This window comes from Dama dama, chromosome 23 (assembly GCF_033118175.1).
Source record: "Dama dama isolate Ldn47 chromosome 23, ASM3311817v1, whole genome shotgun sequence".
Classification (NCBI taxonomy): Eukaryota; Metazoa; Chordata; class Mammalia; order Artiodactyla; family Cervidae; genus Dama; species Dama dama.
The window spans coordinates 27,157,995-27,185,749 of NC_083703.1; the positions used below are offsets into that span (position 1 = coordinate 27,157,995).

At 36.9% G+C, this 27,755-nt stretch overlaps 1 protein-coding gene across 1 annotated transcript in view; it reads left to right on the forward strand.

Moving 5' to 3' along the window:
- The window catches only part of GPR158 (G protein-coupled receptor 158), a 287,610-nt gene that overhangs the window by 188,130 nt on the left and 71,725 nt on the right, over window positions 1-27,755 (forward strand). The window contains exon 5 of the mRNA XM_061126225.1: window positions 16,947-17,015. Within this exon, the coding sequence (XP_060982208.1) occupies window positions 16,947-17,015 (69 nt within the window). The remainder of the gene's footprint in view (window positions 1-16,946; window positions 17,016-27,755) is intronic.

Consider the following 27,755-nt stretch of genomic DNA (forward strand, 5'->3'; position numbering starts at 1 on the left):
TTTAGAGCTTTTAATATTTTATCTGGCATATGGTCTTTTCATATTAATGATGAGTGTGAGGTTAAAAAATATTCACAACCTAGAAGTTGAGAGTTATGTTTTATTCAGCAAGAATTTTTAGGACTTCAAGCCCAAGAGGCAGCATCTCAAGTAGCCCTGAGAGAACTGCTCCAAGGAGGCGGAGGTGAGGAGGGAGCTAGGTTAAATAGGAGTTTTGCAGCAAAGGGCAGGTAGTTTGAATATCAAAAGATTATTGTAAATTAAGGAAAGCCAGATATCCCAAGTTAAGGGATTGAGCACTTTTCTATCATTGGGAAGATGCAAGAGTCTGGGCTCACTGAAGTCATATCTTTGATATGTACCTCAGCTGTTTGGGGCCACTATTACGTGTTTTCTCATCCTGAGTTTGCTTAGGACTCACTGGCCCCACGCTGGAGGGCTGCAGTCGCTGATGACTGTGACATCCTTATTTACTGATACGGCAGGAAATACTCCGTTTCTCATGGGAGGTATGAATATGGTCATTTTAATGACATAACCCAATAGCACTGCATGTAGTTATTTCATAACTGATGAGCTCAAATTAAGTTCTAGTCTGTTTTTTAATTGAATAACGTTTGACATATAACATAGACATTTAAGGTGTGCATATTAATTTAATACATTTGTGTATTTTAGTGATTGCCATTGTAGTGATAATTAGCACCTCTGTCACATTAATGAATTATCTTTTTTTAACTGGTTAGAATAATTAAGTTCTAGTTGCTTGGCAAATTTGATGGTTTTAGTACAATGTTGTCATCTGTGTTCTAGCCTATTTTCTTATATTGGGTTTCTATTAAAATGTGTCTGCCAAAACCAGTTGTAAACAACTAGGTAATGTGAACAGATTCTCATATGAATTGATCTGAATGTTTATCAGCAAATAGATTCATTTTTTTCCTATAAGACAAATAAGCAACTTTTTTGTATCTGTAGGGATATTTTAAATTGGTAGATACAATAGGGATGATAATACAACAAAATCTTCTGTCAGTTTTAATAATAGCAAATGAGATTTTTTGTTGCTCTATTTGTTTCAAGATGCCCTTTTAGAAAAAGGCATTTTTCAAGGCCAAGAAAAAAAGTGATTTACCAATTGAAAGGCCATACAAAATGTTATTTCAAATTTAAATGTAATTGAAATATATTAGCAAAAACTCACTCATATCAGAATTGAATTCACAAGCTTAATGAGTGACAAAATTGTTTATACCTAAGAATAGAATCATAATTTATCAATAAATCTCTAGGCACTATTTTCAAAATAATTTTTTGAGTGTTCTGAGAAATGGCCAGGCATATATGTTTTATACAGTAATGATACATTTTCCCATAAATAGCGTGTTCTTGAAGAATTGGATTTAACTTGAATTTTTAATAGATTTTAGGATAAACTAATAGCTCAGCTGTTAAAGAATCCACCTACAATGCAGGAGACCCTGGTTCAATTCCTGGGTCGGTAAATTCCCCTGGAGAAGGGATAGAGTACCCCCTCCAGTATTCATGGGCTTCCCTGTTGGCTCAGAGAGTAAAGAACCACCTGCAGTGCAGGAGACCTGGGTTCGATCCCTGGGTTAGGAAGATTCCCTGAAGGAGGGCATGGCAACCCATGTTGGTATGCTTGCCTGGAGAATCCCCATGGACAGAGGAGCCTGGCAGGCTACGTGCAGTCCATGGGGTTGCAAAGAGTCAGACATGACTGAGCAACTAAGCCCAGCACAATACTAGTAAAGTTTACCCAAAGGCACAGAGCCAGGAAGCAAAACTCAGATCATAAAGACTACAGAGCTTACATATTTAAAAAATTTTATTTTATATTGGAGTATAGTTGATTTACAATGTTGTATTGATTTCAGGTATACAGCGAAGTGATTTAGTTATACATACATCTATTCTTTTTCATTTTCTTTTCCAATATAGGTTATTAGAGAGTATTGAGTATAGTTCCCTGTGCTGTACAGTAGGTCCTTGTTGATTATCTGGTTTATATATAGTAGTCTGTTTGTGTTAATCCCAACCTAATTTATCCCTCCCCTATCTTTCCCCTGTGTAACTATGTCTGTTTTCTATGTTGTAAGTCTGTTTCTGTTTTGTAAATACCTTCATTTGTATCATTTTTTAGATTCTACATATACATGATATCATATGGTTTTTGTCTTTCTCTACCTAACCTCACTTAGTATGATAATCTCTAGATCCATTCATGTTGCTGTAAATGGCATTATTCAATTCTTTAAGGCTGAGTCATATTCTATTGTATATATGTACCACATCTTCTTTAAGAGCTTCCATATTTAATTAGCACATTGTGTGTGATGTTCCTCTTTCTTGAAGTGTGAATAGAGAACTCTGAGCTTCTTCCTGTCAATTTCTTGCTCCCTTTCTTGTAGGGCTCTCTTCCATCTTTGCAAAGTAATCAGATAGAAATAAATGAATGGGAAGTATGGAAATGTCCTTGGCTTAAATGTAAATTAATACACTATACAAATTGGAGATACAAATAGTAGAAATACCAGAAAGTTATGTACTTTTGCTTTCTTTGCAGGTTTACCCCTTGTGTGATAGGTCTTGCAAATTGGTGGCACCAATTTCATGAGATTTGAAGTGTAATAAAAGGTCTGTTGATTTTTATCTTTAACACCTTAGTGCAGGTTTCAAATCCTTTGTTATTTTTTTATTTTTAGGAAGGTACAATTTTGTTGTTGTTGTTTTCCAGTCTCTAAGTTGTGTCCAATTCTTTGCGACTCCATGGACTGTAGCATGCCAGGCTCCTGTGTCCTCTGCTATCTCCCGGAGTTTGCTCAAATTCAGGTACAATTTACATGGAGTGAAATGCATTAATTCTACAGGGCAGTGAGTTGGACAAATGCATACACCCATGTCATCTATACCTTTATCAAGATGTAGAAGTTTCCATTTGCCCCACAGAGTTCTCTCCTGCCCTCTCCCAGTCGGTCCCCACTCCTTCCTGTCGGATTTCTATCACTGTAGTTTAGTTTTACCTGTTCCGGGACTCCATATAAATGGAGTCATGCTGTGTGTTCTTTTTTGCATCAGACGTCTTTAATAAATACTGTATAGTCTTTGAGGCTGATCTTGTCTGTGTGAATCAACACTTTCCCCCTTCTATTTTAGTGGTATATCATTGTAAGAATATTGCTATAATTTATATATTCATTTTCCTGTTGGATGGATATTTGGGTTGTTCTGCTTTTTGATTATTATGATAAAGTTGCTGTGAATATTCTTTTATATATATATATTTTTTTTTGCAATCAAATGTTTTTCTTTTACCTGTGAATAGAATTGCTTGGTCACACAGCAGATGTATTTTTAACTTTTATAAGATGTGGCCAACCCGTTTTCCAAAGTGGTTGTACGGTTTTAAATTCTCATTTCATATTCCCATCAGCAATGTATGGAAATTCCCCTTGTTCCAAATGCACTCCACATTTGGTGTTGTCAGTCTCTTTAATTTTAGCAGTTTTAGAAGGTATCTTTTTATAGCTTTAATCTTTTCAATCTTTTTGTAAGATTAGAGTTTAATTTCTTTTAGTTTTTTGAAAAAAAAATCAGAAGCATTCCTGGGAAGGCAAAGACTAAAGTTTTAAACTGTTCTGTATTATAAAATCAGTGTATTTTATAGAGTTTGGAAAAGACTGAAAATTTTAAGTAATAATGTAAAAATTTCCTGTAAGTCCACAATTTAGTTTTTTAAACATTTAATTTCATATACATAAATTATAATCTTAAACTCTTACATCAAGTGTGCCCCCAAACTTTGAATTTTATGACATAATAAAATTCAGTATATCATAGAGTATATCATGATTTATTTTACCATTTATCAACTTTCTGGGATTTGGATTACCCCTAATTTTGTCCCGACATGAATAATGCTGTGTGTGCAACATTCTTATAACCAAATCTTATGTATGATGCCGATTACTTCTTTGAGACAACTTCTTACCAGACCACAATGTTGCCTCATTGTCCTGTTTCCAGTCTTTATATCTCATTGTCGTTAATAGAAATCCCAGAAGTAAAATCCCACTGCTACTATCAGATGTCCTTATCATGTGGCTGCTTAAGAATTCCTGCCTCACCACTAAGACTTGGGCAGTGTATTTATGGTGGATGTTCTTTCTTTTAGAAAGTAATGCTTCTGACAGTTGCTTTCCTCATTAATTTCAGTTGTGATGAGTGTTCCATTCATTCATGGAGGTACTCTGTGCAGTTAGCGTAAAATGTTGAAACTTACACAGTCCGATTAGTTCTCTGAAACCCCTGTGTCTACTGCTTTGTGTGTTACAGTGACCGAAAAGTGACAGTGTTAGTCGCTCAGTCATGTTTAAGTCTTTGCGACCCCGTGGACTGTAGCCTGCCAGGCTGCTGTGTCCATGGAATTTTTCAGGCAGGAATGCTGGAGTGGGTTGCCATTCCTTTCTCCAGGGGATCTTCCTGACCCAGGGATGGAACCTGGGTCTCCTGCATCACAGGCAGATTCTTGACCATCTGAGCCACCAGGGAAGCCCTATATTGTGTGAAAAGTCAGTGAAACTAACACCTGAGAAATGAGTTGATGTGAGCCAGGTGAGGGTTAGGGAGCTGGTAGAAGCAAGCAAGGGTGAGGGAAGAGGATGTGCTCTGACAGCCATTCGGCAGGAGCAGCTGCATCTGTGGAATGAAGAGCGGCCAGGTTGGCTGGAGCATAGTGAATCTCAGGGGACAGGATGCTGGACAGGGCTGGGGGGAAGCAGGGCTGTGAGGTCCAGGCGCCTCACTTGGTTCAGGCCTTTGACTGTTGCAGTTTGCTAGAATGTGATAACAGGGACTGGTATTAAATGTCTTTTTCCTGCCTTTTTTTTTTTTTCCATGCTTTTTCGCCTTAAATTTCACTCTGGTAGATATTAGAATTGTGAATTTCCTTTTACATGAAAAATTTTTGTTTATTGCCTTTTTCTCTGGGCTTTACTGTTTCCATTTTTTTCTTTCTATCTTCACTTTCTTCCCCCACAAATACAAATGTGTACTAAAGGTCAGACCCTTGAGATGAGTTTTGAATACTTCTCCTCTTGAAGCTTGTGGTTAAGTGTCTTGCAAGTAGACTCTATTTTGGTTGTATTTTATCACTTTTGACCTACTCTGAGCATCTGCCCATTTCTCTCCTATCATTCTTTCTCTTCTTTCTTCTTTCCTTCCTCTTTTGGCATATAGGATTTTCTTTTTTTTTTATTCATTTTTTAATTTTTTTTATTAGTTGGAGGCTAATTACTTCACAACATTTCAGTGGGTTTTGTCATACATTGATATGAATCAGCCATAGAGTTACACGTATTATGGCATATACGATTTTCAGTTGATGATCTTTACTTGAATAAGTGAATGCATTGTTGTACAAAATTGACACATAAAGAAAAATATAAAGCAGTAAGTAAAAGGTCGTCCATTTCCTCTGGCTTTTACTTCTCTTCCCAGAAAATTTGTAGCATCAAGGGTTTGATCCATGCACACACACTCATACCATGCCTTTCACTAATAAAGATTTTTTATTTAAAAATTATTTCTAAAAATCTCTTAAGCTTTTTTTTTCTACCTGTGTATATGTATTTTTCTCATATTTTAAAGAGCTTCATTATATCATGTCATATGGCTGAACCAGTAAAACTACTGGTATATTCTCTGTTATTGATATTCCATTTGTTTCAACTTATTTACTAGATACTATACCACGAGTGCTTTGGTAAACTTGTTTGTGCATATATTTTTGTGCAAACATGTAAGTAATCCTTAAAGACAAACCCTTTGTGTGGAGTGGCTGGTATAATCAAGTATAGACACTTAAAATGTTGATACTTCAAAACTTATCAAGGGCTTCATCTATTTCTGTTTCTATGAGCATGAAAGTGCCCATCTCCTAGCATTCTAACCAGTAACTGATATTATCAGTCTTTTTAACTTTTTCAGTCTAGCAGATTAAAAATGAGATATTTAAAGTTTCTATTTCCCAGTTACTTGTGAGAGTGAGTGCTTTTTCTCATTTTTATTTCTGTTTGTATTTCTGCTTTGAATTTCCTATTCACAGCAGGGTTGTGACTTTCTATTTCACATGTGTCTTTACATTTCAGTGGGAGGTTAGTAAAGGTTGCTTCAGGAGCTGCTATCCAATGCTATTTTAAATGATAGCTTTAAAAGTTGGATTTTGAAAGTGATAGGGGCAAGGTTGAGTGATAGCATTATGTAATATCAATTTCCTTGGACAAGTTTTTCAGTCCTGTTAAACCTCAGCTGCCTCATTTATAAAGTGGAGATAGCAATAGTGCCTACTACAAATAGTACCTACTATTTGTCATGAGGGTTCAATATTTTTGTGAGGGTTAATTAATATTATATAAAATGCCTAGAATAACAGCTGGCACAAAAATTCAACTGACATCATTGTTATTGTTGTCACTGTTACTACCACTTTTATTATCAACATTTTGTGATAGTGAGATGTGCCTTTGGGGAAAATGCCACGGAAGGAGCAACTTAGCCCTGCTGGATATATTTCCAGGTCACACTTCTACCCAGTACAGTGGTTCTTGATTTAGTCCCCTTTCAGTTGGTATTTTCATTCCCAGAACTTATGCATTTATATCTCTTTCATGATTTTTAAAGCCTGGTCCAGAAAGAAACAAAGAGAAAGCTATAGTAATTGGGGCGTGTTTATGGGGCAGAAGGGAGCTGCTGTTTGGGAGCTGAAGTTGCACCCACACGGTGTGTCGTGAATCCCGTCACATGATGAAAGCTGGATTTCAGAGGCACCTGCCTTATTATCCAACTTCTGCTTCAAAGACGGAAAGAAGAAAGTGAAGCAAACCTCTTCATTTAGCCTGCCCTCCACAAAGGCTTAGGGGATTTTCTGAGGCACATATGTGTGGAAGTTATGGTTATTTAGACTGACTCCTGATGGAATTTATATTCACAACTGAGAAGAAAAGACGTTTTTGAAATCTGAACTTCTTCTTTAAAAATTCTTCAACAGAAGATAAAGGTGATGGGTCCCTTTTATTCCTGAAAGGAATCTCTGCATTCCAGTTTCTGATTGAATGAATGTAGGTAGCTTGGTCTGCTTGCTTATCAGACCAGTCTCAGAGGAAGCAGTCACTGCCAGTGAGGTTTGGAGCCACCAGTGAGGCCCATGTGCTGACAGCTTCACTCTTAACTTTCAGAGTTCAAAGTCTTTGCCTTTAGGCATTAAGCCTTGACTATATACTTGGTCTTGTAAGTCCTACTTGGAGGAGCAGCCATTAGATTATTACTAATCACTAGCACTCTAATTGGCATTTATGATATCCCTAAGAATGGATAAGATTTAAGGCGTGGAAGATATTACCAGTTGGAGATTAAGAGGAATAAGGGAATTCCTTTGAAATATATGTCTGCCTTGAAGAGGGCAGGCCTGGAGAGATGACAGACAGGGTGACATGAAGGCATTTGTTGTCTGATGTGATGAGATGAAGGCAAGAGTGAATACAGAGGGAGGCAGCTCTGAGAAAGCCCAGAGAATAGTGACCTCACCTATTCCTGAGTGCTGTTCTATCTCCATCCATCCCAATGCCCCAGCCATTTTACCCCGGACCTAGAATTGGTAGTACATTGAACTAAACATAGAGATGGTTTCAAAAAAAAAAAAAAGAGAGATGGTTTCTTCTGCTTCTCTCCTCTCTCCTTTTTCTTCCTCCTACCTCCTCTTATTAAGATTTTGACTGTTTAACAATTTCTGTATGTTATAGAGGAGACTGTGGATTAAAAGTGAAAAATTTCCTCTTCACTTGAAAGTGGATCAACCTGCATGTTGCTTTTCAGATTAACCATTTATTTGGTTATCTGCAGCTCAACAAGTAAAGAATCCATCTGCAATGCGGGAGCCCTTGGTTCCATTCCTGGCTCGGGAAGATCCCCTGGAGAAGGAATAGGCTACCCAGTCCAGTATTCTTGGGCTTCCCTGGTTGGCTAAGACAGTAAAGAATCTGGTAGCAGTGTGGGAGACCTGGATTCAATCCCTGAGTGGGGAAGATCCCCTAGAGGAGGGCATGGAAACTCACTCTAGTATCCTTCCCTGGAGAATCCTGATGGACAGAGGAACCTGGTGGGCAAAGAGGAGTCCATGGGGTCGCAAAGAGTTCAACAGACTGAGTGATTAGCATACACAGCATACTTCTCACTCATTACTTAGTGAGATGGTTGGTCAACAGAATTTGGAGGGGATTCTGGAAAATACCAAATGTAAAAGCCTGGTAGCTCAAATGGTAAAGAGTCTGAAAGGCAGGAGACCCAGGTTCAAACCCTGGGTCAGGAAGATCCTCTGGAGAAGGAAATGGCAACCCACTCCATTATTCTTGCCTGGAAAATCCCACGGATGGAGGAACCTGGCAGGCTACAGTCCATGGGGTCACAAAGAGTTGGACATGACTGAATGACTTCACAAAACCAATAATTCATAAAAACCACTTCTATTTCTACCTTGTATATTTTATGTGATTTGACTACAAAATAGGTTAATCAGTTACCATTAAGCAGGATGGGAAACATGAAGAGAAAAACAGATTGGAGAATGGAAGAATTTAGTTTTTGAAATCTTGAATTTGAGGTGCCTATCAGTCATTCCGGTAGAACTGTTTTACAGCCAACTGAAAATAGGGGGCTGGAGCTCCAGAAAGAGGTTTAGACTGAAGATTTGCAGTTATTACTTTAAAAAGCTTCAAATATCAATTGCTTATAGAAAACTGCTTTAGTAATAGTTTAACCTTCAATGAGGTTAAACACAATTGCTTTTTAAAAAATCTATTATGTTGTAAAAGTTTTTTCTAATTTTTGGTTTTATAACATTGTTTTAATTTTTCAGTAATTATCCACTGTCAAATTTCTGCATGTTCTTAATTATTTCTCTTGAATCTCTTTCAGCTGATAATCTAATGCTAATGCATTTGTATAATACATTTTAGAGCAAAGGATAACTAAGTGGGATCCAACAGAGAGAAGAGAGAAGACTAATGACAGGAAACCTCAGTTAGTGTGACCTTTTTGAATTCTGTATTGAAGGGTTAGCATTTATTTCTAATTAAAACATATGAACTTATTATTGGAAATCTTTCATGAACCATATTCAAAAATAGAAAACTCTAAAATATCGAGATAGTTATTATACATGTGATTTGCTAATAAACATTAAGACTAACTGAAACAGCAGATTATAGTGAAACAAATGGTTAGAATTGACAATCAGAGTGTAAGCAGGATGTTAGTTAATTAATATATGACTCCCATTTCCTTTCAGTTTGTCTTTTGCTAAACAGGTTTGAGTGATATACTCTATGTGGGCTGAAGTTCATAATACCCATTTCATCGTTCTTCTTAGTGGTCCCAAGTTTGGTGAAAATAAGATCCAATTTACTTCATCTGCTCTAGAAATAGTTATACTATTTTAGCGATTGAGTTTTGAATTCCTGTCTACATCACCTTTGCATCTAAATAGCCCTTGTTTTCCCATGACACTTTTATAATCTGACTCTGTTTTTGCCTGTCAGATATAATGCTGCTATTTTTTTTTTTAGATTTTTTAAAAATTTGGACCATTTTTAAGGTTTTTATTAAATTTGCTACAATATTGCTTCTGTTTTATGTTTTGGTTTTTTGCCAAGAGGCACCTAGGCTCTTAGCTCCCTGACCAGGGATTGAACCCATACCCCCTGCATTGGAAGGTGAAGTCTTAACCATTGGCCTGCCAGGAAGTCCCTCATACTGCCATTTTAAGCTTTTGTACTGCTTACTCTTCTTACAAATAGGAAGCATCTCTTGCAACTGTATTAAGTCATCTATCGGTTTATTCACTGAAATGTTCATCATTTTTCTTTGTGTATTTGTAAATGTCTTGTCAGATGGAAACTTTTCGGGTCAGTGTGGAGTATAAAATAAGGAACATAAACAAGTTTTAGAATGTTTAGACTATTTCTAAATATTAGACACAGTATGAAATATTTCTTTGTTTTACACTCTGTCTAGTTATTCCGTGCATTTCCAAACATGCTTTGGAAGATAGACAATGTGTTAAAGACAAGCTTAACAGTTCTAAGCAATTCTGTTCCCATTCTCACAATTTTTTTCCTGTTTAAGAAGCCTGGGAAGAGCTGATGTTATCTAGCTAATATCTGATTGACTCTATTGCCTATGTGTGACCAGTAGTATTTTAAAGTAGTCATCTTACAGATCACAGTGTTCAAAATACCAAATTAAAATAGAAATCTGAGATTAGAAGTTTCAAATGATAAAGAAAGATTGCTTAGATGGGTTGATACTTAGCAATCAAGTGAAACAGCAATAATTTGTCAAGTCTCTTGAATTTCTCTAAGTATAAAATACTCTTAAAAAAAATGACTTATGTCACATTAGATGATATTTGAGTTAACCTCAGTGTAACAAAGATTGATATTTGAAAAAGTAAAGTGTTTTGTATCATTACTGTGAAATTTTAAAGCACTTATTATTTTATGTTTTAATTATCATGCCATTCCAATTTCATGAGGAGAAGTTTCTTTCAAAGATCTACTTTTTAATTTGAAAATATATCCATTAATCTCAATAGCTATTAATCAATAATGGAAAGCTGAGCAAATGACATATTTTGCTTTATTAATTTATTGCCACTTAAGCAGTCCCTTTCAAGGCAAGAGTCTTTGTAATATTTCGGTCTGCACCATTCACTTCTGTGTGCTTTTTTGACACTTAGAGAATTCATCTCCATTTTGTGATATATGAGTTATTCTATTTATTAGTATTGAAGAAAAGAAATTGGAGGTTGCAGATTGATTACAGAGTTAAGTAGCTGCTAGTTCTGCAAAGAAGCTATGGGAAAAATGAGGACAAACCAGGAGATGATGGTCCACAGTTTGGGACTGCATTCCAGTGGCCTCTTGTGGGGTGAGGGGCTGACTCAGGGGTTGATGAAGTCTGGAAGGAAGTACTTTGGACATAAGCACAGAAGGACGAGCTTGACTGAGTAGAAGTGTTCCAGAATCTTCCTTCTTATGCGTCTAACTCATTCTACATCTCTGCAATAGCAGTTGATTGTCAACATCTTTAAGTGAAAATCAGGCACTGAACTCCAGAAAGATGAGACACTGGAGGAACACTTCTAACTGCATTATGTGAAACAAAGCAAAGAGAATGGGCAAATGTCTCAAAATCCTGCAAAAGCAACCAGAGATGTTTGTGCCCCTCAATAAATGGTGAACCATAACTAATAATGAACTACTGGTTATTCCTTTTTTCACATTTATAAAATATCATTGACTTTTTCTTTATTTAGTGTGCTATACTATTTTAAACAGTATGAAACTATATATTCATTACTCTGAATTTTATTTTGAGTAAACTTATTTTTCTAGAAGGTCTTAAACAGCACCACTGCATATTACCATAACATACAAAAATAGACTTTCTTGTGAATCTTAAAAATTAAAATAATTCTTAATTAAAACCATGTCATAGTTTGTTTTAATGTTTTAATAAAACTGCCAGAAATTTTATATTGACTAGCCTCTTTTAAAAATAATATCAACCAAATTCCTTAGTTGTAGCTCATGTTTAAATATTCTAATAGTGCTGCATATTTTTATTAGTATACTATAACATTCAGTCCTGTTCCTTTGGGTAAGAGGGTCAGATTAGATACACAGAGGAATCGCCCTGACGTGGGACCAGCAGCTCTGGGTGACGGGACCATGTGCTGTCACTCATCAGCTAGAGTGGGCTTAGATGTGTTGACCACACCTCATATCTGTCCATGACAGACTGATGAACTTCCATTGACTGAGAACCTGCTCTTTGTTGGGCAGCATGATTGCAAATCTTTACAGCAGTCCTTCAAGGTGGGCATCACTATATCCATTTATAAATGAAGAAGGTGAAGCTCAAGCAACTTGCCCATGGTCACAAAGCTAGTGAGCAGCAGATGCTGAGATTTCAAACCATCTGTATATAAGCCCATGTGTTTTATTCCACAGATTTATAATCATCTGAGTTACTTATATTTCAGTTTTGGAAATCACTATCCTGACCATTTTCTTCTGCTTTTCTGAACCTTTTTTTTTTTTTTTTTTAAACTGTTGTGAATTCTTCAGAAAAACTACTATTGATTTTTAACTAACCACATTTTGAACAGTTGTTCCTTGACCCATTTTTCTAAATCTAATTGGTTTTTCAGTGTTTCATCACAGATCTTCTTAAGACAAACTAATTGCACATAGTCTGTCAAACTGGATGTGTCTGTTCACATCCATTGATATAATTGTAAATAAAATTATTGAAAATAGCATTCGCATACCTCTCAGTGTGAGGATTCTTTCAGGTTTGCGTTTCACATCTTGTCTCCAGTTTATTCTGGTCTACTTACTTCATCAGGTGGTTGTTGGGTTTCCTTTGTAATCTGTGGTTTTCTCTACAGAAATAGATGAATCAAAAGAAAAAGTGCAGCATGTGAGACTATTCTCCTGTCAGAATGGCTGATTCTTTCTGTAAATGATATACAATGATAGAGTCTTGGTTTATCATCCAGACCTGTGCTAGTTTGTTCTTTGCAGAATTGAATTCTCTTGATTTCTTATATTTTCATCCTACATCCTGAAGCCCAGTTGTGTAAAAAATGTCTTCATGATCAGACGTTCCTTTTGTAATGGAAAGAAACTTTAATTGCTGCAAGGCTGAAGGTATCAGCTATGATCAAAAATAACTGCACTGTTTTATTAATTGCCCTGGTGGTTGAAAAATGTTTAACAATTATAAATGAAGGAGTTAGCCCTGTAGGATCAAGGAAATGATTTTAAGCTATTTTAGTTATTTTTAAAAGTTCTGACTTGAGCATTCTTACCATCTTATTACTTCCAGTAACTCAGCTTCTTTTTTGTGCTTACATCCTCAGCGAATCCTGTGACAAGCTATGCTTCGTCTTATGCCTGTGTACTTTGTATCTGGAGATTATAGAATTGAGAAATTGACTTTGACATAATTTTATAAAATTAGTGTGGTAAGATTAGCCTTTCTCTTTTGTCTACAGATCTGATATCTGACTGCTGTAAACCTTCGTAGGTCAGTTCTGAAAGTTTAAGAAATGGGGAAATTGGAATGGAGTGGAATGAGGTGGAATCTGCCCTCGTCTGTTGTAAACTCTGGAATGATACTTATTAAGCTGTCTGGAGTCTAAGCCAGAGTTAGGCTCAGTAGCTCCCCCAGGTTTATATTCACCTATAAGTATCATGTTGTTCGGTCATTTGATGCGTGTTGTCAGTACTGAATAAAATTTATTAAGTAGATATTATTAGGAAGGGCTTTGTTTAGAATTCTTTGCATATTGTAATACCCAGTGGTGGAATTTTCTACTAGCTGAGTTGACACATTTTAGATGATTGTTTTCACTTTATTTATCTAATTATTAAAATACATGTATCAGTACATGACTATATCTCCAAAGAAAGTAAAATATTTCCAGATAAATTGATCTATCCTCAGATATACTTCTCTAGGGAAAGAAAGTACATTCTTGTCAGTTTGGCATGTATCCTCCAGACCTGAATTTGATATATTTATATTTATATATATGTATATACATATAGAAAACATAAAGTTTTCATTTGTATGTATATGTTTTATATAAATATTCTACTATATAAATATACATATATTTATAAATAGTATTTATATAAATCAGTACTGTATTATACTGTTCAACATACTGTATATTGTTTATCATTTTTCAAGAACGTTTTTCAGAGTTTTCCACTTAGCAACTCTGGTTAAAAAGAGTTCCATGCCACCATTTCTTTTTTCTTTAAAATTTTTTAACATGAACCATTTTTTCAAGAAGTCTTTATTGAATTTGTTACCATATTGCTTCTGTTTCACGTTTTGATTTTTTGGCAGTAAGGCATGTGGGATCTAAGTTCCCCACTGGGGGTTAAACCCACACCCCCTGCTTTGGAAGGCGAAGTCTTAACCACTGCGTCACCAGGGGTGTCCCCCATACCACCATTTCTATCTCAGGCAAAACTTTGAAAGATACAAAATTTTTTCTTGGCCTCTGTTATTTTGTTCATTATCTTTTTTATCCATTCTTGTTTTACAATCCCTCCTCTCTTCTTCCTTATCCTATCACTTAGACACTAAGGAAGAGATTCCTGCCCTTGACTTTGAACTTAAGTCACTGTATTACTTACAACATGTATACTAATCGTTAGCACCAAATACAAAATAAAGTACTTTGTTCCATTTAAAAGAACTTCCAGTTACCAGTCAGTCAATGTGGAAAGATTTCAGGGCACATGAGATTTCTTCTTTGTCCCTGAAGTTCCACCTATTATGTATCCACTCTTTCGGTGAGGCCTTAAAACCAACGTAGCCTGAGTGTTTGGGGAAAAAAAACCAAAAGCACATATTTTGTACAGGCCTTACATCTGATTATGGAATCATTTGTTGAGTTCCAGTTTATAATTTGAAATCATGGGCTCCTCTACCCAACCAGAAGGAAGGTTATGAAGTATTAAGATTGTTCAATACATCCAGATGTAAAGGAGACAGATTATTTGCTCTGAGAATATGTAAAAGCATGCACCACTACAACTGTTATGAGATAGTGATGGTTGCAATATAGCTAACAACCCACTGGCCCTAAAAAAAAAAAAAAGAACTTTTATGTTTTCTACTGTCAGGCTTTTGGCTCCTCTGGGGTCATTTTGGATCTCAAGCTTTAAAACAATTTTTACAGCTACTTACATATACCTCTGTTGTTTTCAAATTCACAATCCTACCGGTGTTTTCTACCTTGAGGAATGCATACCTACTTATTATATGTCAGCCATGATGCTAGCCATTTTTGTGTCTTTCATAATTTATTAAAGATGTCAGATTTAATATGGCAAAGATTAGGATACCCATTTTACATGGGAGGCCATTGAAGTTCAAGATCACTTAACTAAAGTGCTTGTTTCATAATTCAAACTGAGATAATGTTAACTGCAATGTCTGTTTTTTCCACTAAGCTTTACAGTTTCTTTTTATATCCTTCATTTTCAAACAATATTGCGTAGATTTTTTTTACAAGCAGTCTTGCATTATATTTTGGACTCTCACTCTAAATTAGTGTCATTTTGGAGCAAGTTTAAAAACTAAACTATGGAGTATTCATAATTAGGTATGAATGTAATTTGTTATGTTGGAAATTCTGTCAGCCAAAACCCATTTAAAGTCTTGCTGATAGAAGTTTTCTTTTCACTAAGAGCATCTGCCAGCTAAAATAATGACCAAGAGAGAGAATCCACTCAAACAATCAAGTCTGTTCACTGACTAAACTCATTTCTCTGTTCCCAAATTCTAGATTAATGAAGACCCTGAGTTGTTTTGAGGGATTACATAAGGAATTTGTCTATGCCCTAGTAATGTCTTCCCAGAGTTTTGAAGAGGAATTAGAATTTTATTTCTCTGCCTGTCCAGTTATCTGACACTTTTTTTAAAGCTTGTTTATTTTTGATTAAAGAATAATTGCTCTGCAGTATTGTGCTGGCTTCTGCCATACATCCGCATGAATCAGGCACAGGTACATACGTGTCTCCTCCCTCTCAAACCTCTCTCCTACCTGATCCCACCCCTAGAGGCTGTCACAGAGCCCCTGAGTCATGCAGCAGATTCCCAGTGGCTGTCCATTTTACCTATGGTAGTGTGTATGTTTCCATGCTGCTCTCTCCTGACACATTTTTTTTTTTAATGTAATGGACTTGTAGTTTAGCATTTCACCTTCTTTTTGTTGCAAAATTAATTTATCTACTTAAAAGTATTTCCCCATTAAAATATCATATGTACACCTAGTGTAATTTGTTTATATATTTAACGTTGCACTGAGTGAAAACACATGTGTTCTAGAATGACCTGTTTTTGTATTCCTAACTGATATCTTTACTCTGCATTGGTATTTGAACTCATCAAAGCAAAATTTATTGTTCTAAGTGGGCTTGGTTTTTTTTGGTTTTGTATTTCTTGTCACGATTCTAAGCATTTTGCTTGGCAAAGATAATGCTGTTTTGAGTCTAACAAAATATCTGAAGATTATTGAGTGTATTTATGCTTCGCAATGGAGAAGGAAATGGCACCCATTCCAGTATTCTTGCCTGGAAAATCCCATGGACAGAGGGGCCTGGTGGGCTATAGTACATGGGGTCACAAGAGTCAGACACGACTTAGCGACTAAACCACCAAACCACCACCATCATGCTTAAATAATCAGGAAGTATATTTGAAAAATCAACTTATTCTTTTGAATTTTGGGTGAATAATTTAACTATTTCACAAGGTGAGATACCTCTGGTTTTAAATGTGATTTATGTTATTTAAATAGTGAAGTTGTTACTGAGTTTTGGGGACTATGTTGTGACATGTTGGGAGATGTACCATTGAGACACCAAAAGTTGTACCTATGTTTGCTTTATCCACTGGAACCATTGCTGAGGATTTGTGAAATGGTTTAGGAATAGCATTCAGAAATGCATTTGTCGCCGATGTGTCAGAAACACAGGCAAGGTTTTCTGTGTCTGTGCATTTCTTAGATTGGCAGGATCTTCTAAATAGTGATTCAAATTTTAGAGAACAACATTCCATGAAGCCAGTGGCAATATCATTAAGTCTACCCCCACCTTTACAGTCAGTCTTATTGCATGTTTCAGTTAAGTTTGCCTGTCTGAAATATAAGCCAATTTCTAATTTTCCAGCCCCACCAAAGAATGCTGTTCTGCTTGTGGCATTGTCGCAAGAGCATAAATTGTTCGATGCCTAGAAATGTCAGTTAATATTGACATTTTTATTTTTGTTATTTTTTTCAGAGCGTCAGGGCATCGGGCCTTATCCTGTTGGAAACAATCCTTTTTGGGTCTCTGCTTCTATACTTTCCGGTAAGTAACATATTTTTATAGTTGCATTTCAAAAATAACCATTTTATTTTGCTGTAGAAGTATATTTGCTTGTATATACTATATTGTTTATATGTTTATATCTGTGTACAAATTTGTATGTCTGTATTTATATTGCTTACTATATAGATGTAGATGTAAATGGCTTTACAGATATTCAAATCCTGGCTCTTATCTGGGTGACCTTAGACAAGTTGGTTAGCATTTCTAAACTAACCTTGGTTCCTCCTGTAAAATGGTGCTAATTATACTTTTCTTCCCAAATTTGTGAGAAGCAGTTAAGTGCATAAATGAACTCACATGAAAGGCATGTTTGGTATATTCATATAAATATTGGTTTCCTTCTGCTTCCTTCCTACTTGAATCAGAACCAGGAGACACACCAAGTAGTTAATGCTGAAAATTTCCAAGTGGTTATGTAGAAAAATAAACAGAATAAATGTGTGGGGGTACTAGTGGTGTAGATAATCATAATCTAGACCTTCCTATCACACTAGTTATTTATCTGTAACCAGAAAATAGTATTGATGTTACTGATTCAATTCAACCAACTTCTGTTCAGCAGTGCTTTGGTCAATGTCATTTCTCCTGCACAAACTTCAGTCCTGTGGGAGTGATGGTCTGTTTGCTTGTGGCTCACTATGGTATCTCACACTGTATGTATTGCAGCATGAACCTAGTGCCTGTCTTCATAGTGAAAGCACAGTAGATATGCAGTGAGTGAATGAAGGAGGTTATACTTGCATGCGTTTAAGAACTATACCCTAAAGTAGTGACTGTTGTCCTATTGAAATAGCCTCCAAAGAATCTGCTTGATTGTAGAAGACGAAGAATGATAGTCCTTATTCATATTACTTTATTTAGTACCTACTAGTTTTTAGCTGGCATTAAAACACTTCTTAACATTATTTTTAGGTGTTAGTAAATTTGGGTTTATTTTTGACTTATAAGATTCATACTTACTCAAATCCAGGGGCTGTAATAAAGGATATGGGCCTAAAATCTATAGAAGAATTTTAAAGCCTTTTCAACAGAAGAAGTATTCTAGAAAAGAAGGATGTTGGAAAAAATAATTGCAAATGTTAGGCTGCTAAATATTCAAAGCAGTCATTAGAGACCCTTTCATTGACTGGAATCCAGTTTTGAAAACTGTCTAATGGACCTATACCTGTGACATCAACTACAGAGAAAAAGAGGAGAAAGAAATGGAAACTTAAAGAGAACAAAAGATAACACCAATTCTACTTGACACTTCTGTTATGCCTGGGAGGAAAAAGGGAAGAGAAGACTTACCAAATCAATCCTGTCCAACCTTAGGATACCTTAGGATACCTCACTGTGTTACTTCATCTTTAACTGTCGGTTTCATCTTTCATAACATAAATTCTTTCTTCAACTTCTTGAAATATCAATGGGTAGCTTTCCAGTTCATGCTGTGTACTTTGGTTTTAAATAAGTTAGTAAATAGTGTTCATGCTCTGATGGCAGAAAGGGCCAAATTATTCAATGAAGACTTGGATATAGCATAAAATACAGAAGGAGAAAAGACATAATATACTAGTGATTGAATATGGAAAAGAAAGTAGTTTTGTTTTACGTGAGAGAATGGGGATGATGTCTCATCCCCATCTCAAACCTCTGGCTACCTAGGGAATATTTATGTACGTGGATGTACATGCATAGAAATTTTTGACAAGAGAAAGTTGGTCTTTAGACCAAAGCTCATTGGCTTTCTTAGGTTTAACAGAAATGAAGTTTATGACTTTGAGCTTGAGTTTTCCTAAAAGGAGGACCTCTGTAATAAGTGATAAAGGTGATTGAGTAAATATAGCCAAAGGATCTAATTATTTGACGGTGTAAATGTGACCTCTACGGATCTGTTAAATATCTTACTACTTTCTCTGTTCCTTGTGTGGCCTGTACCAGAATTGCTCATAAAATTTTTACTGGGGGTTACAGTTTTGTTTTTTTTTTTAAAGTGTTCTTGAGTAAATTAGAATTGTTTTTCAAGCTAGGTAACTCCTTGAAAGGATGCTTTGAGGATATTCACTGTTCTAGTGAGTTGTTATGCAATGAGCCTTTTCTTCTTTTTATGCTGCATATTGTTGTACAGATTTGCAAGAATTAAGGTTATTTTTGCCTTTTCTAAGCAATCTTAGACTACAGACGATTTCATAACAATGCTTATATTGGAAAGTCCAAATTAGAGATTGTCATCATTCTGTAGATAAGGACAAACCAAAATCTGACTAAATTTAGCATTGTTATAATTGGGTAGCAGAGAGCTGAAGCATTTAAAACATTTTCTTACAGACTCTCTAAAGAGACTCATAATTTGAAGCCCACAGATTTGCGAACAAATGATTAGTCTTCATAATCACCTAAATAAAACTTACAATTTATAAAAGAAAGAAAAAAACTTTAAAAATCAGCTAAAGTGTGTTTTTCTTACTAAATCACGTAAAATGACATATTATGGATTAGTAAAGCATATTAAGTAACATGGAGTCTAGAGGTTTGTTTTTGGCTTGGCTCAACCTCCAGTTTCAGCCAATAAAGTGCATTTTTTCCCTCTAACCTTGGTGATCTGTTTGATTGGTGGATGTGCCTTTCTATAAAGGACACCAATACATGTATAAATATGGTACTTACTCTCAGGTTGTTCCCCCTACACTCACACCCCCAAGTCCTATTAAGAAAAGAGCTGTAAAATATTAGAACTAGAAGGGATATCAGACACAACTTAGTCTTGATTCAGCCTCTGTTTTGCAATAAAAGAAGAGAGGCTGAGAGAAGTTGCAGCTCCTCCAGCTTTCCTCCATTAGGTGATGGGAAAGCCAGGAAAAGACTAGTCTCTGGTCCCCTGGCCCAGCGTGGTCTTCAGTCTGTGACATTGCTTCTGATGGAGGGGATGGATGTGAGATACAGGTGGTGTTACACAGTGTCATCAGGGAGGCCCATGTTCTGCCCGTGGATCAGTTCACCTTTCCTCTTCAGGCCTCCAAGGCAATAAAGGCTCAGAGAATAAAACAGGGAACCAATTTAAAATAGCTTGAGGTTTAGCACTAAGGAGTTTGATGTAAAACTCCCATGAGCTTGGGTGGACTGTGTTATTGAACCACATGGAGTTTCTGATATTCATCTGTTTTACCTACAAAAGCGGAAATGTGATCTTTCAAACCTAATCAATCATCCTATTAGACCATGCCAGGTTGGTTTCAGCGGCAGAGAACCTAACTCAGTTAACAGACTGCTTTCTCTGTGACCACCCCAAAGCCTAAAACTAAAACTTGGACTTCTACTCCTGTTAAAGTACATGTATCTCCAGAAGAAGAGAAAAACCAGGAGCATGTTACTTCCCTGCATAGAGTTCAAAGGGCAGGAAATAAAGGATAGAGAGGTGAAAATGGAGAGAAAGGGTAAGAATGAGATCATGAGAATACTGTTGAAACAGCTAAGGTTTTATTCTATTATTATTATTATTACTTATTTTGATGCTCAAATTAATGCAGAATTGCCAGTGGAAGACCCTTCAAGCTCCCTCTTGCCTTCTTTTGATATGTGACTTCACCAATCTTTGAACACCTCCCTACTTGCTAGTGCAACAGAAAGTTGTTTCCATGCCCCAGCCCTGGACTCAGCCTCTTTCTTCTCCAAGGAGCTCTGGTGCTTTTTAGGGGGAAATGGTAGTAATTGGATTCTGGGACAGTGTCACTTCCATTGTGACAAACGCAGAGCAGAAAGTTCCCAGTTTTACAACTCGGCCACTGTTTCTCAAACCTCAGTTATCTAGGACATTTTGTAAGGAGATTTCTCCTCAGCCCTAAGAGTCTATCCTTAAGATAGTTCTTAAACTGATCTAAGACTACATCTTACTTGGTTTCATTTAGATCCATTTGGCTTGATACCAAAGCAAAAGAGGGAAAGGAAATAGAAAGGAAAGTTACTACCCAGGAGCACAGCAGTACTGTGGAGAAAACAATAATGTGGGGATGTGGTTTCATGCTGACATTGCTCCGAGGGTACCGGAATTATAGAGCTTCCCCAGGGGCTCCGTGGTAAAGAATCTGCTTGCCAATGCAGGAGACAGGGGTTTGATTCCTGGGTCAGGACAATCCCCTGGAGAAGGAAATGGCAGCCTGCTGGGGTCCAGCCTCGGCAGGATCCATGGGGTATCCTCTGAATGAACGGCGTCGGCGAGAGAGAGAAGACACGTGAGACCAGCCTTGATAGGGCCAAGTCTGTGAGGGAGAGAGAGAGAAAGAGAGAGAGAGAGAGTGACCAGACGGGGGGTGCAGAGTCTGGCAATGCTTTATTTTTTACTGTGGCTTTTATACCCTAAATTAGTACATTTCTAAGGGGAAGATGGTTTAACATTACATCAGCTTGTTCTTCACGAAACCAGGGTGTTTTCTGCATATTTCTTTGTTTATGAGGGTCTTGTACATTATCTTCTAGCCTTGGGGCCTATTAACATTTTATGCAAGTCAGGTGAATGTAAACCTGTTTTCTGTTTCTATGGTGACCTTAACTGAAAGGTAGCAGTCTCATAGGGCAACAGTACAGAGTAGAAGTATAAACCTTGTTAACACAAAAGTTAATCCTTCTGCAGAAGTTGTCAGTTGCGTTTATCTAAGAAGTTTACCCCAGACTGACTCTGTGACTTGGGTGAGGCAGCCTCTGCCTACCACTCCTGGCTGACAATTAACAACCATCTCATTGTTACCACACTAGGGCTAAGCTCTTATTTCTCTAGATCTTTAACTATATTAACAATGGTTTCTATAACACAACCTTAGCACATTAAAAGCAAAAACACAGCAAGCAAAACACAGCAAGCAAATGTTAACCCAATAGCTACTTTTAGAATAATTTTCCTTGTTTTCTAATAGGGCTTCCTCACCCCCCGAAGAGCTCTATGTCTGTTAGGGCCTTTATATGATCAGGTTCTTTATGTTATTTTATGATTAGGGTATATAAGCAATCATGTATATTAGTACCAAGGGCATAAATGCATTTGCCAAACAAACTAAAATTCCAGCAAAGGAGTTTGAATTAAAACACTCCTTTCACCCTGGATAATCTCATAAAATACCACCACCGGGGAAACTTATTGATTAAAGTTCTAAATTGATTCTTATTTGGGAAGAGATCGGGGAAGGCCTTCTGCCTGTGTCACAGAAATTAGGGAGTAGTCTATTGAGGCAGGCATCAGAAAGAGAGATATCATCTTTAAGGTGAGTGCTGGGGGCAGCTTTTTGAAATCCCTGAAAACCTGATCTGCCTTGCCTGTCAGGCTTTCTCCTCGTGACCTTGTCATGGGTGGGATCTCGTGAGCTGGCCTTTTCAAAACCCCTGAAAACCTGATCCGCCTTCCCTGTCAGGTTTTCTCCCTCATGACCTTGTCATGGGTAGGGTCTCGTGTGTTGGCTCCCAGCAGCAGTCCACTCCAGTATTTTTGCCTGGAGAATCCCATGGATAGAGGAGTCTGGCGAGCTACAGTCCATAGGGTCGCAAGAGAGTCAGACACGACTGAATGACCAAACACCACACAGTGACAACAATCCCCAAACATCTAGAGGATTTCAGGCATATTGGCTTAAATATTGAAATCAAAAGACATCAGAGAACTAGACCACCTCTTCAAGGGAGTTTGACTTGTGGGATGCCAGGTCACTTTGTTCTCTTCTCTAGGGTAGGTTAGAGGAATCGAAGAAATGGTTGGGGGACTTCCCTGGAGGTCCAGTGGCTAAGACTCCATGCTCCCAATGCAGGGTGCCCAGATTCAGTCCCTGGGCAGGGAACTAGATCCCACATGCCACAAGTAAAACTCAGTGCAGCCAAATAAATTTAGAAAGAATGTTTATAAATACCCTGGGGTTCTGTGCAGTTCCATTTGCCCCCTCCTTCCTGAGCTCCTCTTCCCTAGCAGCCTTCAGACAGAGTCTGATCTGATGAGTAGGGGAGCAGTAGTTTATGCAAAGGCATGGAGGTTATCCACTGTGCCTATTCCAGGGTATTTGGTAAAGAGCCTTGGGTCAGCAATGTGTCAAGAATTTATTAATAATTTTCCTTCAGCTGAAAGAGTTCTAATAAACCAAGCCTTAAAGAGTTAAGAACTGGACCCCTAGTTTGGAGCAGTTTTCATCTTTAAGCAAATAAATACCAATTAGACTATATGTCTCAAAAATACTTTGTTGCTTTTATGAAATATAATAATTTGTTATTTACAGACTAGGATAAAATGGAAAATACAAGGAAAAGATCAACAAAAATTGTTATTATCCAGAGATAATCATTGTATACATTTGATCATTTGAGACATCTGTATATGCACATATATAAATTGAAATAGAAAATGGATGGATGGTGGAAATTGAGATACAGATAACTTTTTTAACAAAAGTTAATTGTAATCATTATTATTTTAATCAAAACACTGAGGTGGTACAAACTATTACCAATTTTTAGATAAATGAATCTTCATAATAAGCATTATTAGTTCTAAAAGAGCTAAAGTTAAAAAATATTATAAAATGTTTTAAAGTTGGGTCAGTTATTTTTTTCTTAGCTATGTTTCAACTTTTGGTAGTATCACTAGAATTCAGCTGACAGCTAAAAAATTGAACTCAAATACAATTTTTTTTTGCCCCTTATTCCCAGTCTCTGAGTTTTCTTGGCTAATCATTTTTGGGTTGTTAATGTTTATAATATGCAATTTTGAAGCTACAATTCACATAGTCATTCAACCTTAGGTCTGTATTTAATGTCGTCCACTAATCTGTGTAGCCCGACTTCTTCAGTACTCATTTAATTTTATTGTTGCTTGGTTTTCATTAACAGTTTTTCGTGCAGAAGTCGTGAGTTCTATAGTTCTTGGGTTCTTACATGTTTGAGAATCTCTGCCCATTGTCCTTATACATGAAGAATAACTTCCCTGGGTGTAAAATAATCAAGACCCACTTTCTGTTGCTCAGAATTTGTGATTTTTTCTGTTTCTGGATCTTAAGATAACCTGAGTTTTCCCATGGATGACTTTGGTATTTTTGCCTTAGTGCCAATAAGTCATTCTTTTTAGTCTTGTGATTAAATAATCAAAAGTGCTCCTATACCCAAAAAACTGAAACTCCTTTTGCCTGGAACTCACTTCTTCCTATTATATTTGTGACAGCTTCCTCACTTCCTTCACAACTTTGCTGAAATATCTTTAAGGTGAAGTTCACCCTGTTGACCCTACTTTAAATTGCAGACAATGCTACTCTTCATAGTACTTTTGATCATTCTCATCCTGGTAATTTCTTTTGCATGGAATTTATCACTTTATATATGAATTTTATTAATATTATTTCTTATACATATATATATTTTTAAATTTTCTGTCTCCCTCCACTGGAATATAAGTCCACTCCTGTATTTCAGCACCTGGAATAGTGCCTGGCTCAACAAATGTATTTTGAATGAATATTTTTCAGACATTTTTCATTGATTAGCATATGCAGTATAACTCTTTCCTTATATTATTAATGATGGATTTTCATACCTTTTAAAAGTTATGTTTTGCATTTTTATTTATAATCATATTTTTAATTATAAATCTCAAGGTCAGGACCATGTCTGTTGATTTCCAACACAGCACATGAAAAATTCATGGAATTTCAATATAATTCCAACTAAAACTGTTACACATATGCATATACACATATGTGAATGTATAGTTGTATACTTCTGTCTTTATCTTTGTGTCTCTCTGTTTCTAGACCACTGTCTTTATCTCTATGATTTCACTATGGGGAGGTGGAAAAGAATGTGGACCAATAACAAAGAATCTTCACTTCATGCCCACAAAGTCTTCTTTGACCTCACGTGTCACTCCTCTCTGCCTCTCTCCCCGCCACAACAATCCTGGCCTCCTTGCTCTTCCTTGAGTGAGCCTGTCATGCGCCCACTCTACAGCCGTGGCAATGGTTGTTTCTTCTTCCTGGAGCACTCTTGACCCCCATTATCTCTCTGGTGAACTCCCTCATCATCTCTAAATCTTTGCTCAAATGTCAATTCTTCCATGAAAGGGACTTAACTCATTATTTTGAAATAAACAGGAAGAGATTAAATAAAAAATTGTGACATTAAAATGAGAATAAACCACCCCAGTTGCAGAGAATTTCTAATGGGACCAAATGAAGACTGATTCAACAATGATGTGGAGGCTGAAATGTCACAATTTAGTCATAGACTAGGGACATAAAGAATGATCCTGAGAATGCCTTCATAGGAACAAATGAGGAGGTCAGCAGTGATAGAGAATTTGTCAGTCAGATGGGGTTTGAGTCAAAAGAGAAGAAATTGTACCTCAGCAGCAATATCATAACTAAAACATGTTTTAGCTTTCTAGTGAAAAAAAGTATGGAAAGAATGACATATCAGTTCATTTCTAATTCCCTTGCCGGAGTTTGTGGATTAATGTCTTCACCCTATGGGAAAAACATGGCAGAAACTCTTTTTTTTCTTCAAATATTTATTTATTTGGCTGTGCTGGATCTTAGTTGTGGCACGCAGAATCTTTGTTGTATCATGCAGAATCTTGAGTTGCAATACACTGTACATGGAATTAGTTGCTCTCCGGCATGTGGGATCTTTGTTCCCCGGCTAGGGATCGAACTTAATCCCCTGCATTGCAAGGCGGACTTTTAACCACTGGACCACCAAGGATAGTCCCTCTCTTTTTCAATTGTTACTGTTTTTCCATACAGAAATGCACTTGAATTTTCCCATGCAGGCTCAAGACACATAAGTAATGAGCTATTTCTGAAGTTTGGTAAGTTATTTTCAGTTAGTAAAAAGGCTAACAAATTTACACTTGAGGTTTTAAGTAATATATGTGAACATGTGGTTTTAGAGAATTTAAGTCTGTGGGAAACATTCTCAGATTTGTGCGACACATATATCAGCAGATTACCACTACTCTGAGATCTTATTCTTGAGCAGTTGACATAAGAGACAATGAAGATACTTAGACAGGTTTGAGAGATAATTAAGAAAATAGCTACAAACAGAATAAAAGTTGTTAATGTTAGAATTAGCAACATGTCGTGAAAAATAGTTTCCTCTTCAAAGTTAGTTCTTGGGTAAAAAAGTGTAGAAGACTTAAAAACACTATAAAATGCTAGCAAAGTATTCTTTTAAAAATGACAGTTCAGTTTAGTCGCTCAGTCGTGTCCAACTCTTTGTGACCCCATGAATTGCAGCACACCAGGCCTCCCTGTCCATCACCAACTCCCGGAGTCTACTCAAACCCATGTCCATCAAATTGATGATGGCATCCACCCATCTCATCCTCTGTCGTCCCCTTCTCCTCCTGCCCCCAGTCCCTCCCGGCATCAGGGTCTTTTCCAGTGAGTCAACTCTTCGCATGAGGTGGCCAAAGTACTGGGGTTTCAGCTTCAACATCAGTCCTTCCAATGAACACCCAGGACTCATCTCCTTTAGGATGGACTGGTTGGATCTCCTTGCAGTCCAAGGGACTCTCAAGAATCTTCTCCAACACCACAGTTCAAAAGCATCAATTTTTCGGCGCTCAGTTTTCTTCACAGTTCTAGAATGTCGACATTCACTCTTACCATCTCCTGTTTGACCACTTCCAATTTGCCTTGATTCATGGACCTAACATTCCAGGTTCCTATGCAATATTGCTCTTTACAGCATCGGACCTTGCTTCTATCACCAGTCACATCCACAACTGGGTATTGTTATTGCTTTGGCTCCATCCCTTCATTCTTTCTGGAGTTATTTCTCCACTCATCTCCAGTAGCATATTGGGCACCTACTGACGTGGGGAGTTCTTCTTTCAGTATCCAGTCATTTTGCCTTTTCATACTGTTCATGGGGTTCTCAAGGCAAGAATACTGAAGTGGTTTGCCATTCCCTTCTCCAGGGGACCACATTCTATCAGACCTCTCCACCATGACCCGACCGTCTTGGGTGGCCCCACACGGCATGGCTTAGTTTCATTGAGTTAGACAAGGCTGTGGTCCATGTGATCAGATTGGCTAGTTTTCTGTGATTATGGTTTTAGTGTGTCTGCCCTCTGATGCCCTCTCGCAACACCTACTGTCCCATTTGGGTTTCTTTTACCTTGGACGTGGGGTATCTCTTCACGGCTGCTCCAGCAAAGCGCAGCCGCTGCTCCTTACCTTGGGCAAGGGGTATCTTCTCACGGCCGGCCCTCCAAGAAGGTGACATTTTGACAAAGCAAATCATACCTTGAATGCCAGGGACTACACAGTGTCACTAAAGAGTCACAATTCAGTGAAGTGTTAATAGATACATTACTTAAACAAGCCCGCAAAAGAGGAAAAATATAAAGAAATAATGCTACCATGGAATCATAGTAATAAAAACTCAATATCAAAATATCCAGATCCTAGTATAAGTATGATTGAAAGAAGAATTTGGACCTGTTGTTTAGAGAGGTCAATATGAACTTTTAGGAGAAAAATTACTTTTCTAGAACATATCAGAGAAGTATGTCAACTTGCATGATTATTTTAGTTATATGTTATCTAAAAGCTGTGATTATGGTATATGACTATCTCTTCATGTTATAAGTTCTATAATATGAGGAAAATAGACCATATGTTCTGAGAATTTAATCACTATAGGTGTATCTTCATAAATACTGAATGTACATTATCTACGGGAGATATCATTGTTGATTAGAGGTCTGTG